The sequence below is a fragment of the Meleagris gallopavo genome, chromosome 5, assembly GCF_905368555.1.
Source record: "Meleagris gallopavo chromosome 5, MGAL_WU_HG_1.1, whole genome shotgun sequence".
Taxonomy (NCBI): Eukaryota; Metazoa; Chordata; class Aves; order Galliformes; family Phasianidae; genus Meleagris; species Meleagris gallopavo.
In genome coordinates, this window is record NC_139408.1 from 34,025,623 (window position 1) to 34,051,344 (window position 25,722).

The following is a 25,722-nucleotide window of genomic DNA, read 5'->3' on the forward strand; positions in this document are numbered from 1 at the left end:
AAATTAATAGTAAATTAATTTATTAGTATTATTCCTCAGATACATTGTTTGTAAAACATTTTATAGTCCCATGTACAAGAACAATAGTTACCAAAGTTAATATAACAGAGCAGTTGAAACAACATTTTGGCTACTGGTGCAAAGTAATTGAGACCAAATCTGTTTCACATCAACACACAGTGCTACTTTAAGTAAACATATTGTAGACGAGGTTACAAAAATTCTTTAAGATTTATAGAAACACATAGAATATGCATTATGTCTCTTAAAAGTATTCTGATAGAAAGCAGTTTTAGGCACAGAGAAATCATTCTGAATTAATCTTCAGAACATCTTGCCTTACTCAAAGAACTATACTGACTAAGTTGTATAGCATTCAGGCTTCAAAACCCTTATTGTATTAAACTATTATGTAGCTATTTACTACACATGCCTTCATGGAAAAATTTTGTGAGGCACGTATTGTAGCAGACAAAAACAAGAACAGAAAACAAAAGCAGGTGCCATCTAGTTAAGGTCAAGATATGGTGACTATGAAATTAATCTACTCCTGAAACATCAGATCTTATTTATAAAGACAGTTTAGCTTAGCCTTATCACTCTCACTGATCATCAAAATAAGAACCTCTCTTATCTCATTCTAGGTCTTGTTTGGAAGGTAGACTTTGAGCATGGGCTATTTTCACTGCTTTTACTACTCCACTCATCACCTGTGAGATGCATCTAACAGGTTGTGAAATGTAAGAAAGAACATTTATGCTAAAATATAAATCAGTTAATTTGTAACATAACATTTTTAGATAAGTGATGAGTACCTGTACATCAGGAGAAGTACTGTCCTGAGATAAAGTATAAAGGATTCCAACACATGCATTCAGGTGCTGAGTAGAACCTATTCCTCCTAGGTATCTATACAGACACCCCAGTGCCAAAGCATGGCCTGTTCTTGATACCACATCTCTAGCAGATTTTAGCCTATTAATTACAAGGAAAGAAAGCTGTCAATGTGATCACCAAGACTAATATTACATAAGCACAAATACTTGATTAGACATTGTTACACTGACAAAACTGTAAGTTAATCATCTATCATCTGAAAGGAGTACCAAAAACATTTTAGACATACTTAACTAATTTTGCTAGGACTACAGGCCATTAAACTTATCTGAAAGTCTATGTGCTTACTTAAGACTATTATCTTAAAGAACAGAAAATCTAAGAGCTGCATACAGAAATCAAACAGTGCTTTTTCTTGTTACTTCAAAAATGAACATCAAGGAAAGCAGCTTCTGCAACTTTTCTTCAAATTATTATCACAGTATTTCTTAAGTGTTTTTATAAACTCAAACAAAAATTTACTGTACTTCTTTGAACTTACTTGTCAAAACTAACTTGTGCTAATCCACCAGTAAAGGCACTGTCAGAAACCACCTGAGCCAACCTGGCCCAACTCTCTGCAGCAGCACACCTTAGAAGAGGATTATTGCTTTCCAACGCACTCAGAACCAATGTCAGCGCAGATCTTCTAACTTCTTCTGGACCTAAACTTCCCTTGCAGTTAGCCAAGTGCTAAAAATAGATAGTAGGTATATCAAACTTCAGTACAGTAATCAGAATGTTTTTCTGTCAGTTACGCAAAAAATTACAAGGTCTGAAGAAGGAATTTCATTTTCTTTCCATCTTATTTGTAGAGTTCCTCAATTTTTATTTGCTCTTCAAGAATTAGAATCCTAATTGAATTTCAGTCAAAAAAAAAAAAAAAAATTGCAAACAATGGATCAGTTGTCTGAATTGCATATTAAATTTGCCAGAAATATAATATTGCACTACTAAAGCTCTTGTCTGCCATGAAAACATTTTTAGTTTGAAAAAAACCTAAAAAGGAAAGAATGAAAACTGTACATGAATAGAGGAAAATGCATACAAAGTATCAGGGAAAGGCAAAAAATGACAGTCTTTTGTTTAAAAAAAAAATTTATCTTTTTTTTTTCTCTACAGTAAGAAATCTGAGAGAAATAGTGATAAAGACAGGAATGACAGAAACACAATTTCCCATCTCTTTCTTTTTTGAATTACAATAGCAAAGACTGTAGTATACTACAAATTTTTATCATTATCCTTTAATCTTAAAAAAATAGAAAAATAACTATGACGCTGAAGCACTTACAGAATACGTTACAAATACAAATATTGCCACAAAAAATAGCAGGACTGGTTAACTTGATGATGAATCAAAATAAGAACGTCTACATAGACACATTTGAATGAAAGGAAGCAGTGTTTCAGAAATGGAGAGGAAGGGAAAGAGAGAGAAACAAAGGAGATTTACCTTTAAAGACGTAGAAAAGGCTGATACAACATTTAATTGCACTATTTGCTGTCGTGATCCTTTTGTTTGCTTTATAGAATTCAACAACTGTTCTAACACTTGGAGCCTTAAACAAAAACAGAAAAAAAACTCAGAGAACTTTTAAAAAAGAAGAAAACTAATCCAGCTTATCTTATTGAGAAATCAAGTAGCTGTCGACTAAAACATGATTACAGTAACCTACTTCTGGATGTGTCTTTTCATCACAAGCAACTTCAAACAAAACACTTAATAATTTTCTCACCCTAATGATTTTATTAATGTGGTTCATGGAATTCACTTTCATAACTGACTCAGAATTGTTTTCTACTGTTTGATCTCAAGTACTCTGACCACGTTTCAGCATTCCCCAAATCTCTCAACAGTTGAAGTTACTACATTACCTGTGAGTTTCTGCTATATGGCAAAATATAACTCCAAAAAGACCAGCTGCTGCACCGATTACAGACAACGTGGGAGGTAGCGGTTTAGGTACTGAATCACGTTTTGCAAGTTTCTCATATATCGAGTAAGGGTCGAATTCCAGGCTACCTCCAGCTACACTGTTACCTAAAAGGAGCTGTAAGAGGGATACAAGTGATCAAGCCATAAGCTGCACTGACCTAAAGAAGTAGAACCGAATGAAAACACAATACTACCAGTATACAATATACCAGTACACTAGAAGTACCTGCTCTTCGATAAATTGGTGGTCAGTCTCCTGCAGTAAGGGGCCAAGTAAAAGGAGATCATCCTCATGACAAAGAGGTGGAAGCAAGAACGTAGAGGCATCAATCTGGCTATCTGGTATAGTTAAGTCCACCACTAACTCTTTCAGAACAGCATGGAAACTTCCTTTAAATGAAAAGTATTTTTAAAATTTTCTTAATTACTTGCAATGCGAAATTTTGTGAGCATGAAGGTATTAATGCTGAAAATTACATCTGTTAATTTAGCATTATGATTTTAAGGCTATTATTTATTTATTATTAAAAAAAAACAACAACAACAACAAAAAACCCACCGCCCCCCTTCCCCCCAAAAAATCTTTTAAACTCTAGATTAAGCTCTAGATTATAACACTCTTGGCTAGGATCTCTAGGATCTTGCTCTATCACAAGATTCAGGCTTTACAAGTCATGCTGCAAAACAGAAAATTCAATAGGTAGACTATATGCAGAAATCTCAAACCAAAGAACTGCTAAATCTGCTCAACCTCAAATATTTGTATGCTATAAAATGTTGATCTCCTTTAACAAAAGGAAAAAAGAACAAACTTACTCTGAGGCATGGAGTTGTCACATCTGGTATTTTAAGCTTAAATTCAGAAACAAATCTTACACAGTGTATACATAAGTATAGTGTACACACAGCAATTGTTACATTCAGACCTAGAACCTGACAACAGCTTTAAGACAGAAATCAGAGATTCATCCTTCTGAGAATTCATGGAGCATTTACCACTAGATGGAGCAGATTATCTGAGGAAGGACTCCCTCCATGATACAGAGGATGCAATCAATTAAATGACTGGCTGGCACATCTCTCTGTCCTGATGAAACACCCTTGCACTTCATAATTATCAAACGCTCTGGTTCCTTATTTCAGTCCAATAAGTGATGAACTATTCAGATGACAATTTTAAAATGACAAAAAACAATGTTTTAGTTGATCTATTATTAGTCACTGTACTGGAAAATTAGATTTTAAATATGGTAAATTATGTTCTACTAAAGAACAGTGAATCTGTCCTCAGATTTTCTTCACATTTTTCTTTAAAAGCAAACATTTCATCATCAATTTGAAAAGGATAAGTTTAATGTATCCGTCTGGACATGGTCCTGGGTAACCCGCTCTAGATTTCCCTGCTTGAGCAGGAGTTAGAACAGATGACCTCCGCATGTCCCTTACAAACTCAGCCATTCTGTGAGCCTGTTAAGTTGAATTATTTCAATGAATCACATTCGATTAGCTAATGTTGAAATTATATTTCTTGGATTAAGAATTAAGGAAGTAAAACAGGTATCAAAGGAAGTCCATTCCCCAAATAATTAAAAAGTCACAATGTTGTCTACCTTCAAGTTTCAACTAAAAGCAACACAAAAGTCTTTATTTCTAAAAGAAGGGAAAAAAGGATCACAAACACTAGCTTTTCAAGATCACTGTGACTTCGTTACAGTTTCATGAAATATAAACAGAAGGAATAAAATGTGTTACAAAAGGTTAAACTAAATCTCGCTAGCTGAATGTATGTTGAACAAAAATTTAAAACATGCACCTATAATGTTTCTAAGGGTGTTCTTTGTAAGAATACATACCTTCATACATTTTTGGAGGCAATACTGCCAGTAATTCATAAAGTTTATGTCTGTAAACCGTTGATGATGTTTTTAAAGAATTTCCGTAAGACTTAGAGATTGAAGAAAGCCTTAAAACATAAAAGGTGCATTAGAGATGTTAAAGACTTCAAGGATTACTAAGTCTGGTTCTGTTTGTACCAGAACCTACTAAATAATTTCTGTATGTGTTCTAAATACCATTTTGATTTGCAGTAGCAACAGCAGAAGCTAAACTATTTCACATCATCTGAGAGAACCTTTCAGTTAACATTTCCTGTCTTTTCTTTTAAATTTAATAACAGAGAAATAAATAAAGTTTTCTATTGTCCTTGATTGCACCTGTATTTATTACAGTTAATTTTTGCAGATATGTCTGCAAGGTGGAGTACAGCAAGGTAGAGTTTAGCACATTAAATCACTACTTATTCTGAGATAAGGCAAAAGTTAAATTATGAAATCCTTTCCAGCTTAGCTGTCAATCTAAGTATAAAAAATAACCATCTATAAATCTTTTTGTCCCAGTGTATTGTGTATTATTGTATTAAAAAAGAATGACCACGTATACAAACGAATGTGCAAGTTTGATTTTAAAAAATGAAGCAGAAAAAAGGCATTAATTTAATAAAAGGATATAATAACTTCTTCCTTAGTTTCTCTATACAATTCTGGAATCTGCAATACACATTACTACGGCAGCTAAAGTTGCGACACTGCTAAATCCTACACTCTAATTTTTGTGCTTTGAAAATAAAGTTCTTTAGAAAGTGCACTAAATGAAATGCAAGAGAATTCCCCTGTAGCTTTTCAAAATCAGAACTGCATTTAACAGTTTCATACACTTACTGTGTCAGTAAATCAACAGCACCTGGGAGAGGAGGAAGAAGTCTCTGAAGAACTTCATCTGTAAGAAGACCAGCACAGTGGGAAACGAAGCTTTTGATTGCTAAAAAAGGAAATTGAATTTAATTAAAGTGACATACACAGGAAAAAAAAAAAACAATTACCTCACTTAAAATTTTAAAATTTCCATTTTTAGAAGCATTAAAAAAAATGAAAGGCATTTTGAATAGTAACTTAAGAAATTGATAAATCACAAATGAAAAAAAACACATTCACAAACACACTGTTTTTGTGTCTCAGCTCGGACATTTGCACCAAAGCATTTTTTACTTTTTGGTATGAATTGAATTGTGGAACAAAACTCAACTTCATGACAATTCCATGATAATAACAGCAACAAAGAAAAAAAAGATATGGGAGAAGCATCATTATTAGATTACCTATGGCTTACATTGCTACTTTTCTCTTTAAATTTCACTTAATTACTACGTTTTAAGGAACGGCTTACATATACTGAAGTATTTTTTATTATTTACAGAAAATTAAATTTGAATTACTTTTTCAAGAGGTACCCAGAAAATATACAGCATAAAAGACCTATTTCCACAATAATAGAATAGTAAAATGTTAATTTTATTTTACAAGTAACCTAAGTAATTAATGTTGAATTCCACACTTCCTGACAAATTTTAACAGTAAAAGAAAGTGGATTGCTACACTATGGAACATGCTTCTGCTTTGCAAAAGACTCTATAGTATACCAGAATTTATGACTGCAACGCATTAAGTACTTCAAGAGCAGTGAAACAGTATCTTAGAAACCCAAATTCCCAATATTTCATAATGAAGAAAATGCAGCCTACCAGATAGCAGCCAAATTGTAATTTTTACCTGAGTCTTCCCATTCTTGCAAATTTGCTAGACTGATGCACTTAATCTATTTTACTGTAAGTCAGCTATTAGGAAGCAAAACTGGTCGTTCACTAAATATAATAATGTGGAGACAAGAGAACGTATCCTGGTTCCTCAGATGTTACTGTGATATACATGCTAAGGAAGAGAGGCATTGCTTATATCATTCACAGCCTGGTCAACTGAACTGAAGAATGTGAGCAAAACCCCTCTACCAGCAATATTTTTTTTGTTTGTTTATACAATTATGAAATACACACAGAATCATAGAATCACCAAGGTTGGAAAAGACCTCCAAAATTATCCAAGCCCAACCATCCACCTATCACCAATATTTTCCACTAAACCATGCTCCTCAGTACATCTTGGCATTTCTTAAACATCTCCAGTGACGGTGAGACTCCACCATCTCCCTGGGCAGCCTGTTCCAGCACTTGATCAGTCTTTAGGAGAAGTTTTCCCTGATGTCTAACCTGAATCTCCCCTGGCACAACCTGAGGCCATTCCCATTTGTCCTGTCACTAGCTACATGGGAGAAGAGGCCAACCCCACCTCACCACAACTTCCCTTCAGGTAGTTGTAGAGAGAATACACAGATATGCATAGGTAAATACACACACGCATATTACATATACACACACATATACATATATGTACATACGCACACACAAGCTTGTAATGTTGGGGGACAAATATATCCTCTACCACCCAGTGGGAAAAAAAAGAAAGCAATATGGAGTATCTTTGATCTTTCAGAAGGAAAAGCAAATTACGAGTCTAACTACGAAGAACTGTACATTCAACTTACCACAGAGAGCACCAGCACGGCCTTCCAGAGTTACCTGCCATGTAAATGAATCTCCTCGCGTCTTCTCTGTTTCTAGGTCTTTAGGAGATGATGGAAAGACACACTTCCACAGCAAAAGTATTCGTGGAAGGTGGTACTGGACAACTGCAGGACCTGTTGGCATGACAGCTGTCAATACCTATGTGAAGACTCAAAGATATCCAAGAGTTCTCCTTGGTTCTTTTTACTATGCTCACAAAATCATTACAGCTGCAAACACATCTTTATGCTATTTTCCCAACCTACTCATACTTCATAGATGGGAAATTTACCTGATATTCCACGTTCATACATGACTTCATACCAACTGATACATTTATAGTAGGTCATCACCTATGACTTCTGTCTTACCGAGCACAGACTGTGTGGATCACCAGCATAAAAGAGATGTGATATGCAATAGCAATGTTCAGAAAAGCTAACATTTGCTACAGGTTAATGTACAAGGTGTGTTTTCTTTAATCCAAGAGACTCCCAGGAGTGTTAGGCAGAAATAATAGCTGAAAACAAGTGACTGAAAAAACATGAATAAAACTGACAACAGACACTAGAGCCAATAACCTGATCACTAATCAGAAAGTACAGTAACATATAGAGAGAATTAAACTGTTCTATCCCAGCCAAAGTTAATACGATATTTTAAAAAATAAAGTCACTGTAAATATTCATAATCACAAGGACATTTGATTAACTTTTAAGCTCGTCTTCTAAATTTAATTAATTGCAGTCCCACCCACTCTCTGCCTTCCAAACATTGTTTCCAGTAATCTAATAATAAATTTCAAACAAACAGCCTTTTTACATAGAAGAGCTTAGTTAAGTAAAATTGTATACAGCTTTTACCTAATGTCATGAGGGCTGCTATTAACAGCCATCCAGCCTGCGTTCGTTGCATTGAAAGGTGACTGTTCTGAGAAGCGGAACACAACAAATCTTCTGCTACAGTCATGATTACCTTCAAAGTTAAAGAGAGGGAAAAAAAAGAGCATCAGCATCCTAGAAACTATCAGATATTTTTTCCAATTGCATTTGCTGCAATACTTAACCATATTTCCCTATTCCCAAATGGAACATCATCTTCCTCTCACACTTAGGCTTATGAAGCTGCAATGACTGACAGCACTACTAGTCTATGATGGCTTCAACAGGTGCTGTGGAGGGCCAGGTATGTTACTTAGCCTCTTTTTGTCCCTTCTTCTACCAATAGCGAAATAAGAACTGACAACTCTGATACAAATATGCATAGGAAGGATAAAAGCGTTCTGATATTCTACTTATGCCACTATGTAGTGAAAGCAAAGAGAGACATATGATTTAGAGCTCAGAAGTAGTATCGAGAGGAGTAACATGTCTTTTTTTTTTTTTTTTTTTTTTTTAATATGTCCTACCATTTTTGCTGACAGTACTCAATTCAACAAATAGTATGAATAAACAAGCAGGAAAGCAGGGCATGCCAAGACATAAATCAATCCTGTCTCAGCTTCTCCACAATAACTGCATGTGATCTCTGACATGCAAAACACAAGGTGATAATCTGCACCTGTTAAAAGAACACAAGCTACCTAGAATTTGCATGGAAGATCATACATACGTCCACGGACAACTGCCCACAGTATGGCAAAAGCTTGTAAAAGTATTCTGCAATTGGTTGGCCTCATATTATGTCTTACATGCATATTTCTTAAGTGTTAAAAAGTATTTCTTTCTTACTGCATTATATTTGATTGCCAAAACAAATTGTTTACAAAGTAGTATTACTAATAAGAAACCATTACCAATAGTCATTACCCATATTATCATTAAAAGCCACAGTACAGACAATAGCTCTCTATAATTTATTTGCACATTTACAAAGCCATGAAAATTTGCACATGAAAATTTGGCTTCATGAGTATTTTCAATTTGCAGATTCATGCAGAATTTCATTAGATATTAACATACTGTAAAATATTACTTTCCTCAATAGTGCTATTGGCTGCAAATGAATAAGTTTAATAGATTTATAGTATTTGTTTCTAGTTAAAAAACCATCCTTGCTAAATCATACCAATAAAAATGACTAATTTACTATATTCAAATTACCTGATAAAGAAGCATTCTAGAGAGGATTTCTAATGATTTCTAATTTCTAATAATTTCTAATATTTTTTCTCTTCATGTACTAATACATATTTCTGAAGGATTTTTTTTTTTTGAAGTACCAGCATAAGTACAGAATGTTATGTATAAACCCACTAATTATTTCCTTGCTTTGAAGAGGTTCTACCTGTAGTTCTAACCACTCTATCAAAGGTAAAATTTAAAACAGTTTCTGTCCAGGTCACTACTGTCTACATTTGGCATCTCCTTTTCAAAACTGCTCTGTTTAACACTGCTCTCTTTCAGCTCCTCAGAAGAATTAGTCTGGAATCTGGCAGTGCTCCTAGAAAATAATGGAGAAGGGCTTCTGTTAGCTCTTCTGTTCTCCCTCCCTGCCAGCTTAGTACAAAATACACTGTTTCTCCCACACTTTGCTTTGCTTTCCCATACCTCCTATTGGCACTGTTTGATTCTATTCTACTTCTCTAAAAGAAAGCTTTGTAAATTAGTAAGTTTCCCCATCAAATAGATACTGTTTAGGTATATAGTATTGAATAGTACTTTTCTGTACAAGTAGGCAAACAACCTCATTTTGTTCCTTCCCCTTGAAAGAGAAAGCCCCTGGTGATTCTATCACTAGGAAAAGTTTTAAAAGCTAAAGAAAATGGACTTTTTTTTAAATTTAATATAAGTTGTTTCATCAGCAGTTAATACACTGAATGTTGTGAACTTTAGCTAGCGATGTCTGCTAGGGAGTGGTGTGGAATTGCCAGAGCTCTGCAGCAGTGGGCAGGTGGCCTGGAATCACTGCAAGAGTGATGTTGTGCTATTATATTAAAGCACTCCTTTCATTTCACAGAGGTGTAATAATACAAAATCCACAGCCCTTTCATCAAAGCGTGCCACTCCTGAAAACATCCCAATCAGAGCCAATGGACGTTACAAGAAGCGAGAAGGTAAGTTTCTGCATTTTGCAGAAAATTAGCATGTACTGCTGATATTTGTGCTGCACCATGTTTTTCCAACTGTGAGCAACTCTGTGGATACAATAGTCATTGAGGTGGAAACAGCTTCTTTTCCCAGCCTTCATTTCTCTATCTGGATATGCCCCAAACTTCAGAGCACAGTATATCCTATCCATGCCAACAGAGAGAATAGCAAAACTATCTTAGACTACGCAAGAAACTGATTTCTGTTAAATCCTATGAAGGAATAAGAAAATGTATATCAGTCAGACTTGATTAAAAATGGTTGGACTTAACTAAGCATTTTCCAAGATAAAACAGAATTATTGTTATGGTGTAATGCCTGACTAAAATGAACACTGCAGGGTCATTGTTGAGACTGGAAAATATTGCTTTGGCTTAAACTATGTTTGAATGAGCTTTCTTTCAGGAAATTTACTTCTAACATTGTAGCATGCAGTAAGACTTGTCTGTTTACTTAAATTTTTTATTAAAAGAAATATCTCTTCCTTTGGCAAAGTCTGCTACATTTCAGCACTTCTTCAGCTGACCATTTTCTTGGATAAAAGAGGAAGAAAAATGACATCTTTCTATTTTAGCCCAACTACAGAATTACAGAAGATTTTATCCTTTGAAAATAATTTTGTTATAAATTCTGAAAAACTTAACTCCACTCGAAAAATGTTTTCCTCGAGTAAACTGCTTTTTTGGAGCTGTTAAATTTAAGTCCTCATAGCTCCAGAGAATTGACCTCTATTAGGGTAGAAATACTAACAATCTTCTCCACTACAAAAAGATATCAGTATGAATGGTTAATAAAAATCACTAATGAACTTTCCCCCAAAATCCAAAATCCTGGCACATCTGAGAAAAACACTTTTTCATGATTATGCTTTGAAATCTCCTTCTTGCAGAAAGAAAATACTACATCAGTATCTTGGGTTTTGTGATCATGTGATGAAGAACACATGCAAATATTGCTGCAAAAAAACATCAAATATTTGCCTTTAATTCAGATCATACCTTCCCTTTTCCATGTGGAATTCCCAGAGGACAGTGTTTTACTGCACCCAGCAAAGCAGCAATAGCAAAACTGAAGCCAGTTACTGCTTCTGGGGAGGATTTCAATGCATTCAGACGTTCAATGCAACGATTCAACAGTAGAGACACGTAGGAGGGCAATGCTATTGCAATACAGCGTAAACACCAAGCTGCTGTGAGTCTAACTGGAATGCTGGGATGAAGGATGACAGAAATTACTGCGTCCAGAACCCCTGAAAAATAAAATGCATAAATACATTTAAGAAGCTGGCAAACAGATGATCTCTAAGACGATGTCAACAAGCAAAATGTATAAGGAATCATCAAGTATCTAATTTCTGTACTTCTCTTTTAAAAGTATTAGTGATTTTATCACAAAATATATTTGTCGTCAAATTTAAAACCTACAATTCTTTAAAGAAAATACTACCCCAAGAAGTAAGAGAGTGAAAAAACCCTAAAATATCATCTGGTTATTCACCAATGTGAATTAAAAACTCTGTAATCATTCTCAAGGAATCAGAAACACATTCAAGGAAAAAAGACACCTACATGAACCTATCCAGAAGAAAACATTCTTACTGCAAGCAAGAAAAGTAGATGAAGACTCTCATCTTGATCAAACTGACTCAGTTTAAATACAATTCTTAATGAAGTTAAATTTAATACTAATCTTTTTTCCTATCTTTTATTTTTAAATGAACATAATAGCGCAGACGAGATCATTTGAACCTCCTAGGTCAAGGCCCGAAAATTTCACATGGCATGCAAAAAGTTAACTTCTTCCTTTTTGTTAGAAGAAGAAACGGAAAGTCCAGAATTAAAGAGGACCGGGTGAAGAGACTGCATGCTACAAACTGCACATATTGACTATTTCCCATGCCAACGAATTTTAAAGAGTTAACAGTCCAGCCAGAAGCAATCATAGAAGATCACAGTAAAAATAGGAATATATTTTATACTCTCGTACATGAAAAAATTCAGGGCACATACCTGTACTGGAGTCCTGTAATAATGGTGCTGCTGTAGTTCCTAAACCATGGATGAGACTTCCAAGTTCTTGAAGCGCGCACACAAGTACATGCTGACTTGCTGTTACATCTGTTGTACTAATTCGTGTCTCCAAGTTACTGTCACTCACTGTAGCATCTGATAACATAACATAGGAAGAACTCCATGAAATTGCCACCATAAATGAAACAAAGCGATCAGATAAAGGGTTTTGCTATGGTAGTTTGTCTGTATTACTAAACAAACTTTTATCATTACCATTTTAATCATTGATCAAATTGTTTTCATAAAGGTTTACCTTTATTAAGGCAAGTGTATTTCTATCGCTTAAATGTCTGTGAGGGCAGTTGGAAAGACAAAATGGAAAAAAAAAAAAAAAACCACCACCAAACTGCTGATCTGAACGTGGCTAGTAAGAAGCATGCTATTTCCAGCTTTCCCAAAGATGACTTTAAGAGGTCATGTTTTGACAAGGAATGAATATAACCTGTCAGATTATACACATAGTAGGAAAAAAATCACAGGAAAGAAAGAAAGAGCACAACAGTGAATTAGGCACAAGAAGGGGGAGAATGAGGATACACACAGTAGTAGGGATGAAATAAAAATGGAAAGAAAAAAGTTTACTTGTTTTGTTTCTTAATTTCATCTTTTGTGACACAAATTATCGTGTCAGTTTAGACATTTATCATTTAGATACGTAAACAGAACACAGTATGCAGGAGCACAGTATTCTCTTTCATCCTCTCAACAAGGATGATGGTGGGAGATCAGCAGTTTACCGGGAAGCTATGTACCTGACTACCTGTTTTCTTCAGGAGAAATATCCTTTTTACAATTAGGAACAAACTATCAGTAGTGTCATATGTACTGAACAGGAAAGCAGAACGTGGCTAGATGCGTATCAACTGTCAACTGTCATTTTACAATACTGCCTGCATTTCAATCCTGCACAGATTCATTATACTGTTATATTTGTAAGTGGTTAGAGTGATTTTGCTAGGGAGTAAGTAGCTAAAGTAAAAAAAGAAATAATAATTATTATCTACACACATACTAACAAAAAAAAAAGAAACAGCCCATGTAAAAAAACAAAACACACTACCAAAAGCTTTCCAAATTATTATGGTAATAAATCAGCACTAGATGTTATTTTTCTGCAGTTTCTGGATTAGACAACCACTTAAAGAAAAAACAGAGGCCCAAATGGATAATCTTGTTAGATCCATACCCACAACTTTCTTCAGTTTCCAGATGGCCTGACAAATCTCCTTGGCAGCTGCAATTTGAGCTTTTTCCCCAAGAAGGCCTCCTACTGTAGCCCGAAGGATAAATGAAACACAGCAGCGACAGCCGATAGCATCCATCTGATTCTGAATAGCCTTAGGGTGAGACTGAGAAACAAGATCTAGAATATGAGAAAGGAAGGCAGAGAAGTTCCTTTCAAGCCACTGTCCTCCTAATGTAGAGACAAATACCACATACGCCTGGAAAAGATTTGAAAAGAAGTCATATTTTAGAGGAAAATCATCTGGAAAACTGCTATCAGCTATCCCACGTATATAATTATTTATGCCTCTGTGCAATGCCAGAAATACAAAATCACTGAACTGAGTTCATAAATCTGGTACATTCTCACCTGCAGGTAGCAGGGCAAAAATGTAGCCCTAAAAAATATTCTAGCAATAACACAGCTTAGTTTGACTGTAAGTTAATTCAAGTTGCTTGCCTACTTTATTTCATTCCAGAGTGTGAGAAATGGCAGTTTACCCTGCACAGGCACTTGTTATGTAAAACACTGCGTTTGGTCTCACTGAATAACAGTTCCTAGCTATTTAACATTCTGCACACGGAACACAAATTTAATGTATGAATGCTTTTTAAGAACTACTATGTTACAATACTGTAACCCATAACCCTGAGAGAATTTTGTTATTATAGGCTTGGAATTAGGGAACATTTGCAGCCCCCGAGCACTGCTCTTGATCTCAATGAATTTTCATTGTTTGCTTTGCAGTGGAGGTACCATAAAAAGACGGTGGACATCACAACAAAGAGAAAGAATGCAGTGTCACTTTACAAATCTAATTACCAGAACACCATTTATTTTGCTACAAAATACACTCCCTTATAAATGCCTTCTATATGCATGCGCTAGGTTTTTTAATGAATAGATGTGTTACCACCAAGAAAAGTGAATGCCATAAAATGATTATATGCAACTGAATATGCAATAGTCCTCAAAAGAAAGTTCACATATACTACCCAAATCAACAAACTTCTCTATTTACTTCTTATATACTGCCACTTGTGTACAACAATAATGACTAAACTATTTACACAAAAGAAAGTGATGTAATGCAGATGGAGAAACAAGAAAATCCTATTAGCAATTAATAGCTCTTAACAAATATTACTTAGGCTTAATAATGTACCAGTACATTACCACTGTTTTACAGATTCGAAAATGGAGGAATTTAACAGAATAGGGTAGCAAAGACTCATACTGCCATGGCTACATCTTGAACTTGACCATATCTTGAATAAATACAAATTATTCTTCCATATATAAGAAGCCATCTTCAGAATTTTTCTTATAGATTTTAAAAATTATAATAAACTGTAATTCAAACAACAAGCAATACATTTTATAAACAAAAGCATTTCCTTCTTACAGGCATTGGTATACACAAAACTGTGTTTCTTACAGAAACATCACTGATTTTACTGTGGTAGCACAACTAGAGCATACCATCTAGAACTGGTATGCATTAGCATAGAAATGCATGAAAAATGGAAACAATTTTTTTTTTTTTTAAGAAAGTACACGTAGTCAAAATACTCAAGTGAAATACCTATTCCTGGGAAAAAAAAATATATATATATCAGTCAAATGACTGCATATATAGAAAACCCTTGGTGTCCGGCATGCATTTTCTAGGAAAATATTTTTCCCTGGCTTTTCTGTCATTCTGCCAGAAGTTCACATTCCCACCTAGCATGAGCTGAACATGAAGACAACCTGTCTAATTTAGAGATTGCTTTTTGCACTACAGTAGTTGAAATGCTTAAAAATCCTCTTACTGGCAAGTACTGACATAACAAATACTTGTGCAGACTGTAACATTAAAATAATCACTACTGTTGGACATGTAAATGTTCATCAATACCAACAACATTTGAATATGTAGGTCTTCACATGTATACGCTGACTAAGATAACATTAACTGCAAGAAGCACTTAGCTTATCACAAAAATTTACACTTTTTACCAGTATGCACTGCACATTCTGACTTCAGCTCTTCTCAGTTAAAGTTCTATCCTTTAACTAAGCATTTTGGAACACAACAAAACCAGTCAGCAAATATTTGCTTTGTGTCAGTAAACTGTTTCTCTTATTATTCAAAGCAGAACTCGTTCTTTCAAAATGGGACTGAGAATGGTCCTATATTAGGAAACCACTCCATGTTTAAAAAATTATTGAACTTCCCCCTCTAAATTTTAGGCACAAGACAGTATGTTACTAATAAGAAACAATTTGATGAAAGCAATTACTTATATCACTTAAAGATTTCACTAGTAACATACACTTCATTTTGAAAGTTTCAAACTACCATATAAACAATAAGCAACAACAGAAATCTTCTTTCCAGCACAATTCAAGGCGAAAATTTTTATTTTTAAATTGTATATATTTTGTCACAAACAAGGATGAAATAAGGGATATATAAAAATAAAACAGTTGTAGGAATATTCAGCAATCTTAGAACAACATAAATAACGTAACACAAACCTGTGTGACTCCAGCCCTAACATCTCTGCTGACTGAGCTGGTCCCTTTCAGCATATCACCACTGGCTCGTAGAAATCCATAACTTCCACGCAGAAATCCAGTTCCTAAGAGCTCCATTACTTCTTCCAAAGAGATTCTGCGGGAGTTATGCTTGGTTGATACTAAAAATAGATATAATTGTTTAGAGGAATAGCTCTGTAGAACTTCCTCGTATTTCAGAGGTAAAGCTCTGACTCCAATCACTTTAGAAAAAATGGATTTACACAAACCAATAACACAATCAAATCCAAATACGATTTTATATACAAACACACATGTACACATACACACGCATATGCACGTATGCTCTCTGTATGGTATTTACCATCAAAACTAGACCTTCTCCATAGATCATTCTGTATAGCCTACTCCTACTATCTTAAGCTTCATGAAAGCCCTGACCAACTCATCCACCTCACCAAAGATAACTTTCTCTTCCAGACTCAAGACTGGACAGATTACCTTCCTGTTACGCTTAGCCAGATATGGACATTGCAAAAGGTACTTTTAAAAACAAAAACCTTCTCAACTTACTACTAATTCCCCAAAATAATGAGAGTAATAGAATGTGTTTGCAATCCGCTGGAAAGAAGGTATCTCTAATTTCTATTCTGTTTCATTCCCCGGCAGAAAATTCATTTAAAATATATGCTGGGAATTGTGCATGTGCAAACTTCACATGATTACTGCACTGTGTGTGAACTAAGCAATCTAAAATTTTTGTGTTTTTCACTCTATTTCTCATATTTTGATGAGATAGAGAATAAGAAGACATAAGAAGACTTTAGATAATAAAGCAGTAATAATAATAAAGTAGTAATAATAATAATTGATAACCAATTGGTTATCACGTTCAAAGCAGAAATTTTGTAACTATGTATGTCCTCATGTTTTACTCCCTCTTCGTTCCCTAGCCCCTCTCAGCCTTAACCCAGCTTCCGTCTCATGCAGGTCTAACTTGTTTTTAATCTAAGGAGTCACTACTAAAAATAACCACCAAAACAGCTGGATGAGCTTCTTGTGTTACTGAAGTGTTAAGGTTATATAACTACATTGTTTGCAAAAAGAAGAGTTTTATAAAGAGGACAGAGAAGGGTTTTTTTTCCCCCCTACTTTAATATAAAAATACCAGTTTTAATTGTTTTCTTCTAAAGATTTTTTTTTTCTAAAAAATCTCTATGGAATTCAAGATTTCAAGAATCTTCAAAGTAAGCAGATAACCTCAAGAATTTTGAAAAAGCAGTAAGCTGGACTCAATGACTTCATTTTGTCATTTTCTGCTTATCACACTCAAAGTCTTGATGTCATTAAAAGAAGAATCACACTCACTCTGCATCATGTTATATTTCACACAGATTATAGTTGGAAGTTTAGCTTTGGGCTCCTAAAACTGGACTAAAAAATCCCACTCTGAATGATACCAAAGATTTGAGATGCTAAATTTGTGCTAGGACGCCTATCAGCAAAAACTGTTATACGTGCTCTGTTAAGAGAACTGTGCGTTCATTCCTGCTTCAGATCATGTCTGTACCACTATACAATCCAGAAATGGTACTGACGATTTTGGAAAAACAGTTTAAAAAGCTATTTCAGTTTGACAGACAGATACTCCATCACATCTTAGTGTTCCTTACACATTGCAAAATTACAAGAATATTCTTGTAACAGGGAAACTAGTTATACTAAACATTTTTTCTTGTTTATTATTACTGTCAGTGAGTGTAGAGTATGTAGTTGTGCAACACAAGAAAAATATTACAATATTACATGAGAAAAAATTGTTATGAGAATAAAAGTTAACAAAAAGATCAAACCACAGATACAAACAACTTGATGAAGTTTACATGGTGTTTTTACTTCAGGTTTCAGAACTTCAGAGTTTCTGAACATCTGATAAGATTTTTTACAGATGACAAATCATCAAAGTGCACACCTTACCTGTTGCCTGCTTAGATGTTAAAGCTCTAGCCAGTACTGTGCCTAAAAGTTTTGAAACTGCTAAATGTACATCATAATTAGAACCTTCAAAGGATTTAAAACACAAAGTCACAACGCTATCCAGATCCGTACTCCACATAAATACTGCTTCATTCTGAAGTTCAAGAAGACACTAGGCAAAAAAGAGAAAAGGAAGGTAAAAATGCCTCAGGTTAATGTTTTGTTACGGAAAAGCATTCAGTACAGATTTTAGCTTGCAGCATAAGACTAAGTTCTCCCTAATAAAATAAGCGTGTTGCTTCATACTAAAATTACTTGATTTTTTGCTGCCAGGGCAATATCAAATAAATACAGACAAGGAAAAATTGTATTTACTGATATGTTTATCGTCCATTAAATGAAAGTTTTGTTAAGGGAATGTACTAAATAGCAAATAGTAAGAGCACTTTACCTTTGCAGCAGCGCAACGGACTGCCATGGATCGATCTGTCAAACATGATCGGGCAGCTTTGTAAATATCTCTATGACAAGGGATAGCAGCAGCTCCTAAACCCTTTAACATATTTTGTAAACTAAGCATGATTTCATAACGACCTTGAGACTGAAAAATGAAAAAGAAGAAACATTACAGTTCCATAGTCCTAAACTCCTTGGAAATAGAAAATGATGCCTACCAAAACAAGTAAACAAATGTATGAGATTTTTTTCACCGTTAGAAATCTGTTTATGCTGAAACGAGTTAGAGAACTCGTTCTATAACATTATAACCAAGTAAAAATAAAAGATTCTGCATTCTGTGGAAAGGTACTCATGGACAATTCAATATTCAAAAAATGAAACGAGCTGGAGTAAAAATGTTCTCATTAGAAAAGGCAATGAAATTTTCTATATTAACAAGTTCTTTCATGAAACCAGCATGAGAATAATTACAATCCAATTATGATCATAATCCATTGGTAATTCTTTGGAATATAGATATTGAATTTTATCCTACGACTCACCACAATTTTTGCATACACTGGTATCATGCAATTTCTCCTATTCATTGGTCTATCAACAGTAAACATCCTATTATTTTTCCAATCATTTTTTAAACATGCTGTTCCAATACCTCTGCATTCTTCATTGCTTTAAGCACATTCCCAACGGTGTCAGTAAAACTGTTTCCCAAAATTCTTCCCAATTTTTTGTATAAATAGCCCAAGCATACCACCGCAGCACTAAAACAAAAGCAAATCCAAAAACGCATGAAAATGGATGCAACAACAGATGAAAGGGATTAAAAAGACTAATGTAATCAATTGGCAAGTAACAAAATAACTAAATAGAATGTTTCAAAAGTGTAAGTGGATTATCAAAAGGAAAAAAAAAAAGAAAAGATGAGTGTGGAATACACACTCACACTACAGCACTGCAGGAGAACTGAGGGTAAAAGGGCTGGGAAAATAAACCTCTAATACAATTGAAAAATAAACCTCTTTAAAATCGAAAAACATTTTTAATGGTCCATTCTTAAGCCTTACCAATGAATTTCTAACAAGAGCGGCCTGCATCACAGTCTTGACACTATGCTACTGTATATGCAGCTAGAAGCAGACAAGGAGGAGTTTGTTTACAACATGATGGAGATTGCAAATTATCAAATACTTAAAATTCTGGCATGTATGTACAGTCATATGTACTGTGGAAACACTCTGGAGGGAATAAAAAAAGTCTAAATCCATGTTCTTGTCATTATACACAGGTTCTGAATTTAGCTTCCAGGAGAAATAACTTGACAACTGGAGTCTGTGTGCTCTGCATGCTCATAGGCAATTCCCTAGCAAAAGCAAAAATTGCTTAATATCAATGGAAAAAAAAAAATAAAGATAGTTGCTCAATTAAAGAATGCACTCCTTTCGATGACTACTTAAGGCAAAGACTTTGATTTTGTATTGATCCATCCATGAGTAAATTTTTTTTGTCGAATACAAGGAAAAAATACCTGATTTCTTTAATCACCTTTCTGCTCTTTGGCCAGATCTATGTAATGCACAGTGACACAGCTCAGCATCACCATCAAGAAAACATTTTTTTACTTATTCCCCAGTTGAATTTAAGTATTACACATGGAGTTTTAAAATCTCATACTGAACATATTTTTAATTGGAAAAATGCATTGAATAATAACTGTCATTTCCTAAATGACACGAGTAAGCATCTTTATTCTCTTATCAAAACAAAAATTCTATTTTTTTTTTTAAAACGACATTTTTCATTACTGCTTTTACTTGTACTGGCACATGCTAACAGTTTGGGTTTTAGTTTTGTCTGTGCTGTGGCTGGGCATAAAACTATAATTGCAGCACCTTATTACTACATTGATCGCTTGATGGTCCTAGATAACTCCTTCAGCTAGTTTTAAGACTAAATAAAATATATTTCAAGCTGTCATTGATGTAAAGAATGTTTAGTAAACATACATAAGAAAAATATCTCCAGGACTGCCTTATTACACCCTGAAATAACCTGCAAATACTCTTATGTGTTTAGTAAGACCATCATTTGCTTAAGCATGATATAAAAGAGTCCATCAGTGTTGCACAGTAATTTGGCAATATTTGTTGACATGTAACATCTAGTTACCTAAAGATAAGAATACAGCCTTTTCTGCTTTATATGAAAGCTGGAAGTTCCTCTGACTGTCTTTCAGGATTGTATTGTAATTCTAGTTATCTAAAATTTTTCCCACAAATATTTCTTCACTAAATCAAACCATATAAGCTACTGATTCTATCAATTTGCAGAAGTTTCCAAGGAAGCCTCTGTGGAAGGGAAAGGAAGTTTCAAAGGACGCCCAAGTTTTGTGGGAAAAATTTCTACCCATGTCTTTTCATCCTTAGCAGCACATCACACAGAGTTTTTAAATGGTTTTAAATATGACTGTGAAGAGGAAAGGGACCTGAGGATGTTGGTCGATGTTTGGCTGAACATGAGCTGCCAGTGTGCCCTGGTGGCCAAGAAGACGGCATCCTAGCCTGCATTAGAAATAGTGTGGCCAGCAGGAGCAGGGAGGTGATCATCCCCCTGTACTCAGAACTGGTGAGGCCGCATCTTGAGTACCGCATTCAGTTTTGGGTCCCTCACTACAAGAAAGACATTGAGGCCCTGGAGTGTGTCCAGAGAAGGGCAACAAAACTGGTGAGGGGTCTAGAGCACAAGTCTTATGAGGAGCAGCTGAGGGAGTTGGGATTGTTTAGTCTGGAGAAGAGGAGGCTCAGGGGAGACCTCATTGCACTCTACAACTTCCTGAAGAGATGTTGTGATGAGGAGGGGTTTGGCCTCTTCTCCCAGGCAACAAACAGGACCCGGGGAAATGGCCACAAGTTGTACCAGAGGAGGTTTAGGTTAGACATAAAGAAAAACTTCTCTCAGAGAGTGGTCAGGCACTGGAATGGCCTGCCCAGGTAGGTGGAGGAGTCGCCACCCCTGGCAGAGTTCAAGAGGCGTCTGGATGAGGAGCTGCAAGATATGGTTTAGTAGCTTATGGTAGCAATGGTAATGGGAGGAAGGTTGGACTAGATGAGCTTGTAGGTCCTTTCTAACCTTGTGATTCTATGAGATAAACTTCAGTTGTTCTCTTAACAACTGTACTTGGGAGAGGTAGCAACAATAAATGTAAAAGTAAGATTTTAAAAGTAGTAAATTAACGAGATCAGCAATGAAAGTTTCCTGATCAGCCAACTATTTTTTACAATGCTTACGGATTAACAACAATACTAGTGAATATTTTCAAAACTTTGGAATTTAAAGTCACACTACATGACATATTTGTCTTTAGTAGAAGATGATGGCTATTCTCTTTTAAAATTGCTGGCCTAAAACATCTTCCACCCATATGAAAGAAGAGAAGTGGTAAATTATGAGATAAACCAGCAAGTCATTGGAAACTGTCATTAGAGGAGTCTCCAGGAGAATCAGAATTTGCTAACAATGATTGAAAGTGAGCTACCAGACAATGTGAGCATGTATGCCAAATTGACAAGGACAAATGGCAAACATAGACAAAACTCCCATCAAGATTTAAAAAAAACAAAGTAAGCATTAAAAAAAAAAACAAACACAAAAGCAGCCTTTCTTCACTGGACACCAAGTAGTCCAGTAGTCCACTTAATTGCTGCACAAGATAAAGCTTTTATTCCAATTGCTTTTCCATAGCCTAGTGTCTCAGCATCAATACTGCAAGAAATCTCCTTTTTGAATCCATGATTTATTCATGCCTTTTTCTTCACATCATCCTTCTTTCATTCTCCTCACCACTGTTTTCATGCCAACCAGGATTCTTAATGTTGCCTCTTCTCTCTTTCTCCTCCAGCTACTTTTCACCTTCTTACTCTCGATCTCCACCATTTCTGTCTTTGTCACTTTTGCCTTGCTGCCAATGGACTCCAGCATCCCTCCTTGCTATGCTGACATCATTTCACTTCCTCCAAAGCAACTGTCTTGCAGCCAAAGCAAGAAAAACTAGTAGAGTTCTGTGCCATACTAAACTCTCCTATAAGGTTAATAAAAAATTTCACTGTTGAAGAACAGTACTATAGTAGTAATTTACTTTGCAGGACTAAAACTCCTTAAGCTGAGCTTATTCTAAACTCTTAAGACAGTACAAGAGGTCAACTGAAATCTCATCAGGAAACAAAAAACAATATAGCACTGGAAAAGACAACAGATTCCTCGTAAAAATCTGTTTTCAGGAAACATCATTTGAAAAGGATTGTCAGAAACACAATTAGCAACTCAAACAAAAGGGGAATAACCAATTCTGATCTGCTTTGTATACTGTATAATTAATAACGCACAACGATGTTTCCCTATCTCTACTTCTATTTTATTTATTTTTTTTACTACAGTGGAGGACATACAGTGTACCAGAAAAAAATTATTCCTAATATTTCTATATCTTAAGGTTTGGTTTTGCGTCCTGTAAAAATATTTCATATTCCTCTGTTCTTTAGGCCATCTTCAGGCATTTAATTACAAATATTTCATATGCTTTTAAGTAACTACATTCAGTTCAACTCTTTAAGAAATTTGCTCAGTCGCTGTATTTTGTACTTGGAGCCGTATTCATCTGTTTTGCTGCTCTTCTCAGTAGTACTACTACCACCTTCTTGTTTTCTAAACACCTGCCCACTCCTACTCTGTCATCCATTGCTGCTATTCTTTGGCCTGATTTTCAATTGCCTGGTTGGAAATCACCAACTGCCGTCTATCATTTAGGTTCCTGCTGCCCATGTACAGTCTTCAATACTAATATGTTCTCTCTTTCATTATCTGTCCTGTGGCAGTGAACTCAGATTTATCATGTCAGGTAAACGCTTTTTCTTTTACTAGCTTTAAAGTAAGCAATGTATTAAAAGCTTTCTTAAACTCTTTTCTAACAGGTAATGTTTGAGTTGCTTCCATATAACGATATGTACTGCAAGCTGGTTTTGTCTTCTCATACTCAAAAACCAAAAAGCAAAAACTGTCCTCAGTTTCTTCCATTACCTTAAAGCATACTATGGTCATTTATAACTTTAAATGGTATCACATGCATACAGATTTAACATGTCTACATTTCTAAATAAGTTAATTCAGCTTCGCTTTCAGATCACTTAGTGCATTTTTTTTTCCAGTGGATCCAGTAAACATGAAACATTTTGGTAAGCCAAATTTTAATCTAACGCATACAATCCTTACTGACTCCTATCAACCACCACATTACCATTGTGTTGAATGCTTCAAAAGTAAAGTGATTTAAACATGTTTAATGTGATTGTTTTTATGCTGTATTTATATGAATTGCAACAAGAAAAAATTTTAAATAAGGATGAAAAATATATTTTAAGATATCAAACTCTGAAGGGTAATTCATGTTATAAAGTACTGACCTGACTTTATTCACAACCTGCAGCTGAACTTACCCAAAACTTTCCAGGGAAGACACAAAGAGATATATAAAAAGCTACACAAATCCTTAACCATTCATAATTCTGCCTCGAATATTAAATGACTAAGATATAATTCTTACAGCGCCTAGAGGGAAGGAAATAACTAGAATTTGCTTTCAGTTTTCAAAGGAATTCAGTTCCTCTTTTAGTACTCAGTCTGAAAAGTTCAGAGATTTTCGGAGAAAAAAAAAGTCACTTTTTACATATGGCACACCCATAATAATTATTCTAATCAAGGAGTCTCTCAAAGTCTGTGTTTTAAGGCACGGAGCTTGTTTGAACAACAGGCAAAAATGAGGGAGCATGCCCTCCCCTACATTCACGTCTTATCATGCGTCATCACGCTTGTCTCTGTTATTACCGGATTTGAAGTCTGAAGTTCAATGAAAAATTACTTACAGTTTCGTAGGCAGATAACTTGGTGAATCATCTTTACTCCGAATGAGTTCATTACATTTTTCAATTGTTTGATAAACAGAAAAAGTGTCTCCAGTGCTATAAAGTACAGCTAAATTCTTGGCAACAAGACGCCTGGTAGGAGGTCCTGGTGAATTGTTTAATAAAGAAGTCAGTTGTTCAACCAGTTTCTTCTGGTTTTCTTTTATATCAATCTGAAATAAAACCAGTAGTAGTTAAATTTAAACACCTGTCCAGTCCCCCTCCTCCTCCCCCCCCCCCCTTTATTTAAGCATTAGCAGCTGAGGGAGTAGTACCTCCCCGGATAGAGATTACACTCCTCTTGAGTTGTCACCATTTTTTGGAAGGGGTAAGCCAAATTTCCTTCCTTGTTACCTGCTATTGTTCCATAATATCCTATTAGAAGGCACAGCTGTCCTTCTTGTGCCATACAGTACCTGTGACCATGTGCCCTCCCCCCCTGTCGCCCCAACTTCTTCCCACACTCTCTCCTTTGGCCTGGACTTGCATAGAAGGCCTTGCACAGGAAGACAATGAGTAACAGCATTGATAATACTGTTGTTAAGACAGATTAGCCACCACAGATCTGTCCCAAAGAGGGGGGCTGAAAGAACTGGTAACAGACACAAGGTTCAACAGCTGACAGTGCATACACTTGGGGAAAAAAAAAAAAAAAAAAAAAAAAAAAAAAAGACTGAGTCAATTATTTTAATCCATAAATAGTGAGCAACCCAAGAACTCCTTTTGCTCTTCTGCATGTCATCTGGCTGCACAACAAGATCTCTGTTTGAATAGGGATATATCTTAAGATTACATTTGCACAGAGATCTTTTACACCTTGACATCAAGATACCTCGCTGATATAGATCCTCAGTAAGTGACTAATAGTTTGTTTTAAGCTTTCTTAACTTCACTAAGATTCAATCTTAGATTGACTGCGTACAAATAACCCCTCAGATGTAAATAATTGACCAAATCCAGGGGCTAGGAGAAGATCCAGCCATGCCAGGGCTCCTTACCTCTATGGTGCAAGTGGGTCGACTCTGAACCTCATGACTTAATGGGAGGGTATCCTATATGTGTCTACCATACCCGCTATGCAGTAGCAAATTAAGTATATCCTACCATCTCAAATCTTGTTAATGCACTGTCTTATTTGCAATTAAGATTTATTAAGTCAGT

General features: G+C 35.2%; 1 protein-coding gene across 6 annotated transcripts in view; it reads right to left on the reverse strand.

The window, feature by feature from the left end:
• HEATR5A (HEAT repeat containing 5A) overlaps positions 1-25,722 on the reverse strand; it is a 59,441-nt gene that overhangs the window by 23,349 nt on the left and 10,370 nt on the right. For 5 of the 6 annotated variants that reach the window (XM_085225160.1, XM_085225159.1, XM_085225161.1 and 2 more), the window contains exons 4-20: positions 24,523-24,734; positions 19,263-19,371; positions 18,603-18,752; positions 18,152-18,323; positions 16,175-16,335; positions 13,613-13,868; positions 12,364-12,519; positions 11,353-11,603; positions 8,129-8,240; positions 7,247-7,399; positions 5,530-5,629; positions 4,666-4,775; positions 3,039-3,202; positions 2,752-2,927; positions 2,330-2,435; positions 1,379-1,569; positions 816-975 (exon numbers count right to left, since the gene is read on the reverse strand). In XM_085225160.1, coding sequence (XP_085081286.1) covers positions 816-975; positions 1,379-1,569; positions 2,330-2,435; positions 2,752-2,927; positions 3,039-3,202; positions 4,666-4,775; positions 5,530-5,629; positions 7,247-7,399; positions 8,129-8,240; positions 11,353-11,603; positions 12,364-12,519; positions 13,613-13,868; positions 16,175-16,335; positions 18,152-18,323; positions 18,603-18,752; positions 19,263-19,371; positions 24,523-24,734 — 2,739 coding nt within the window. Of the gene's footprint in view, positions 1-815; positions 976-1,378; positions 1,570-2,329; positions 2,436-2,751; positions 2,928-3,038; positions 3,203-4,665; positions 4,776-5,529; positions 5,630-7,246; positions 7,400-8,128; positions 8,241-11,352; positions 11,604-12,363; positions 12,520-13,612; positions 13,869-16,174; positions 16,336-18,151; positions 18,324-18,602; positions 18,753-19,262; positions 19,372-24,522; positions 24,735-25,722 lie in introns of those variants that run through there. The other variant, XM_019615706.3, reaches the window with a different exon arrangement.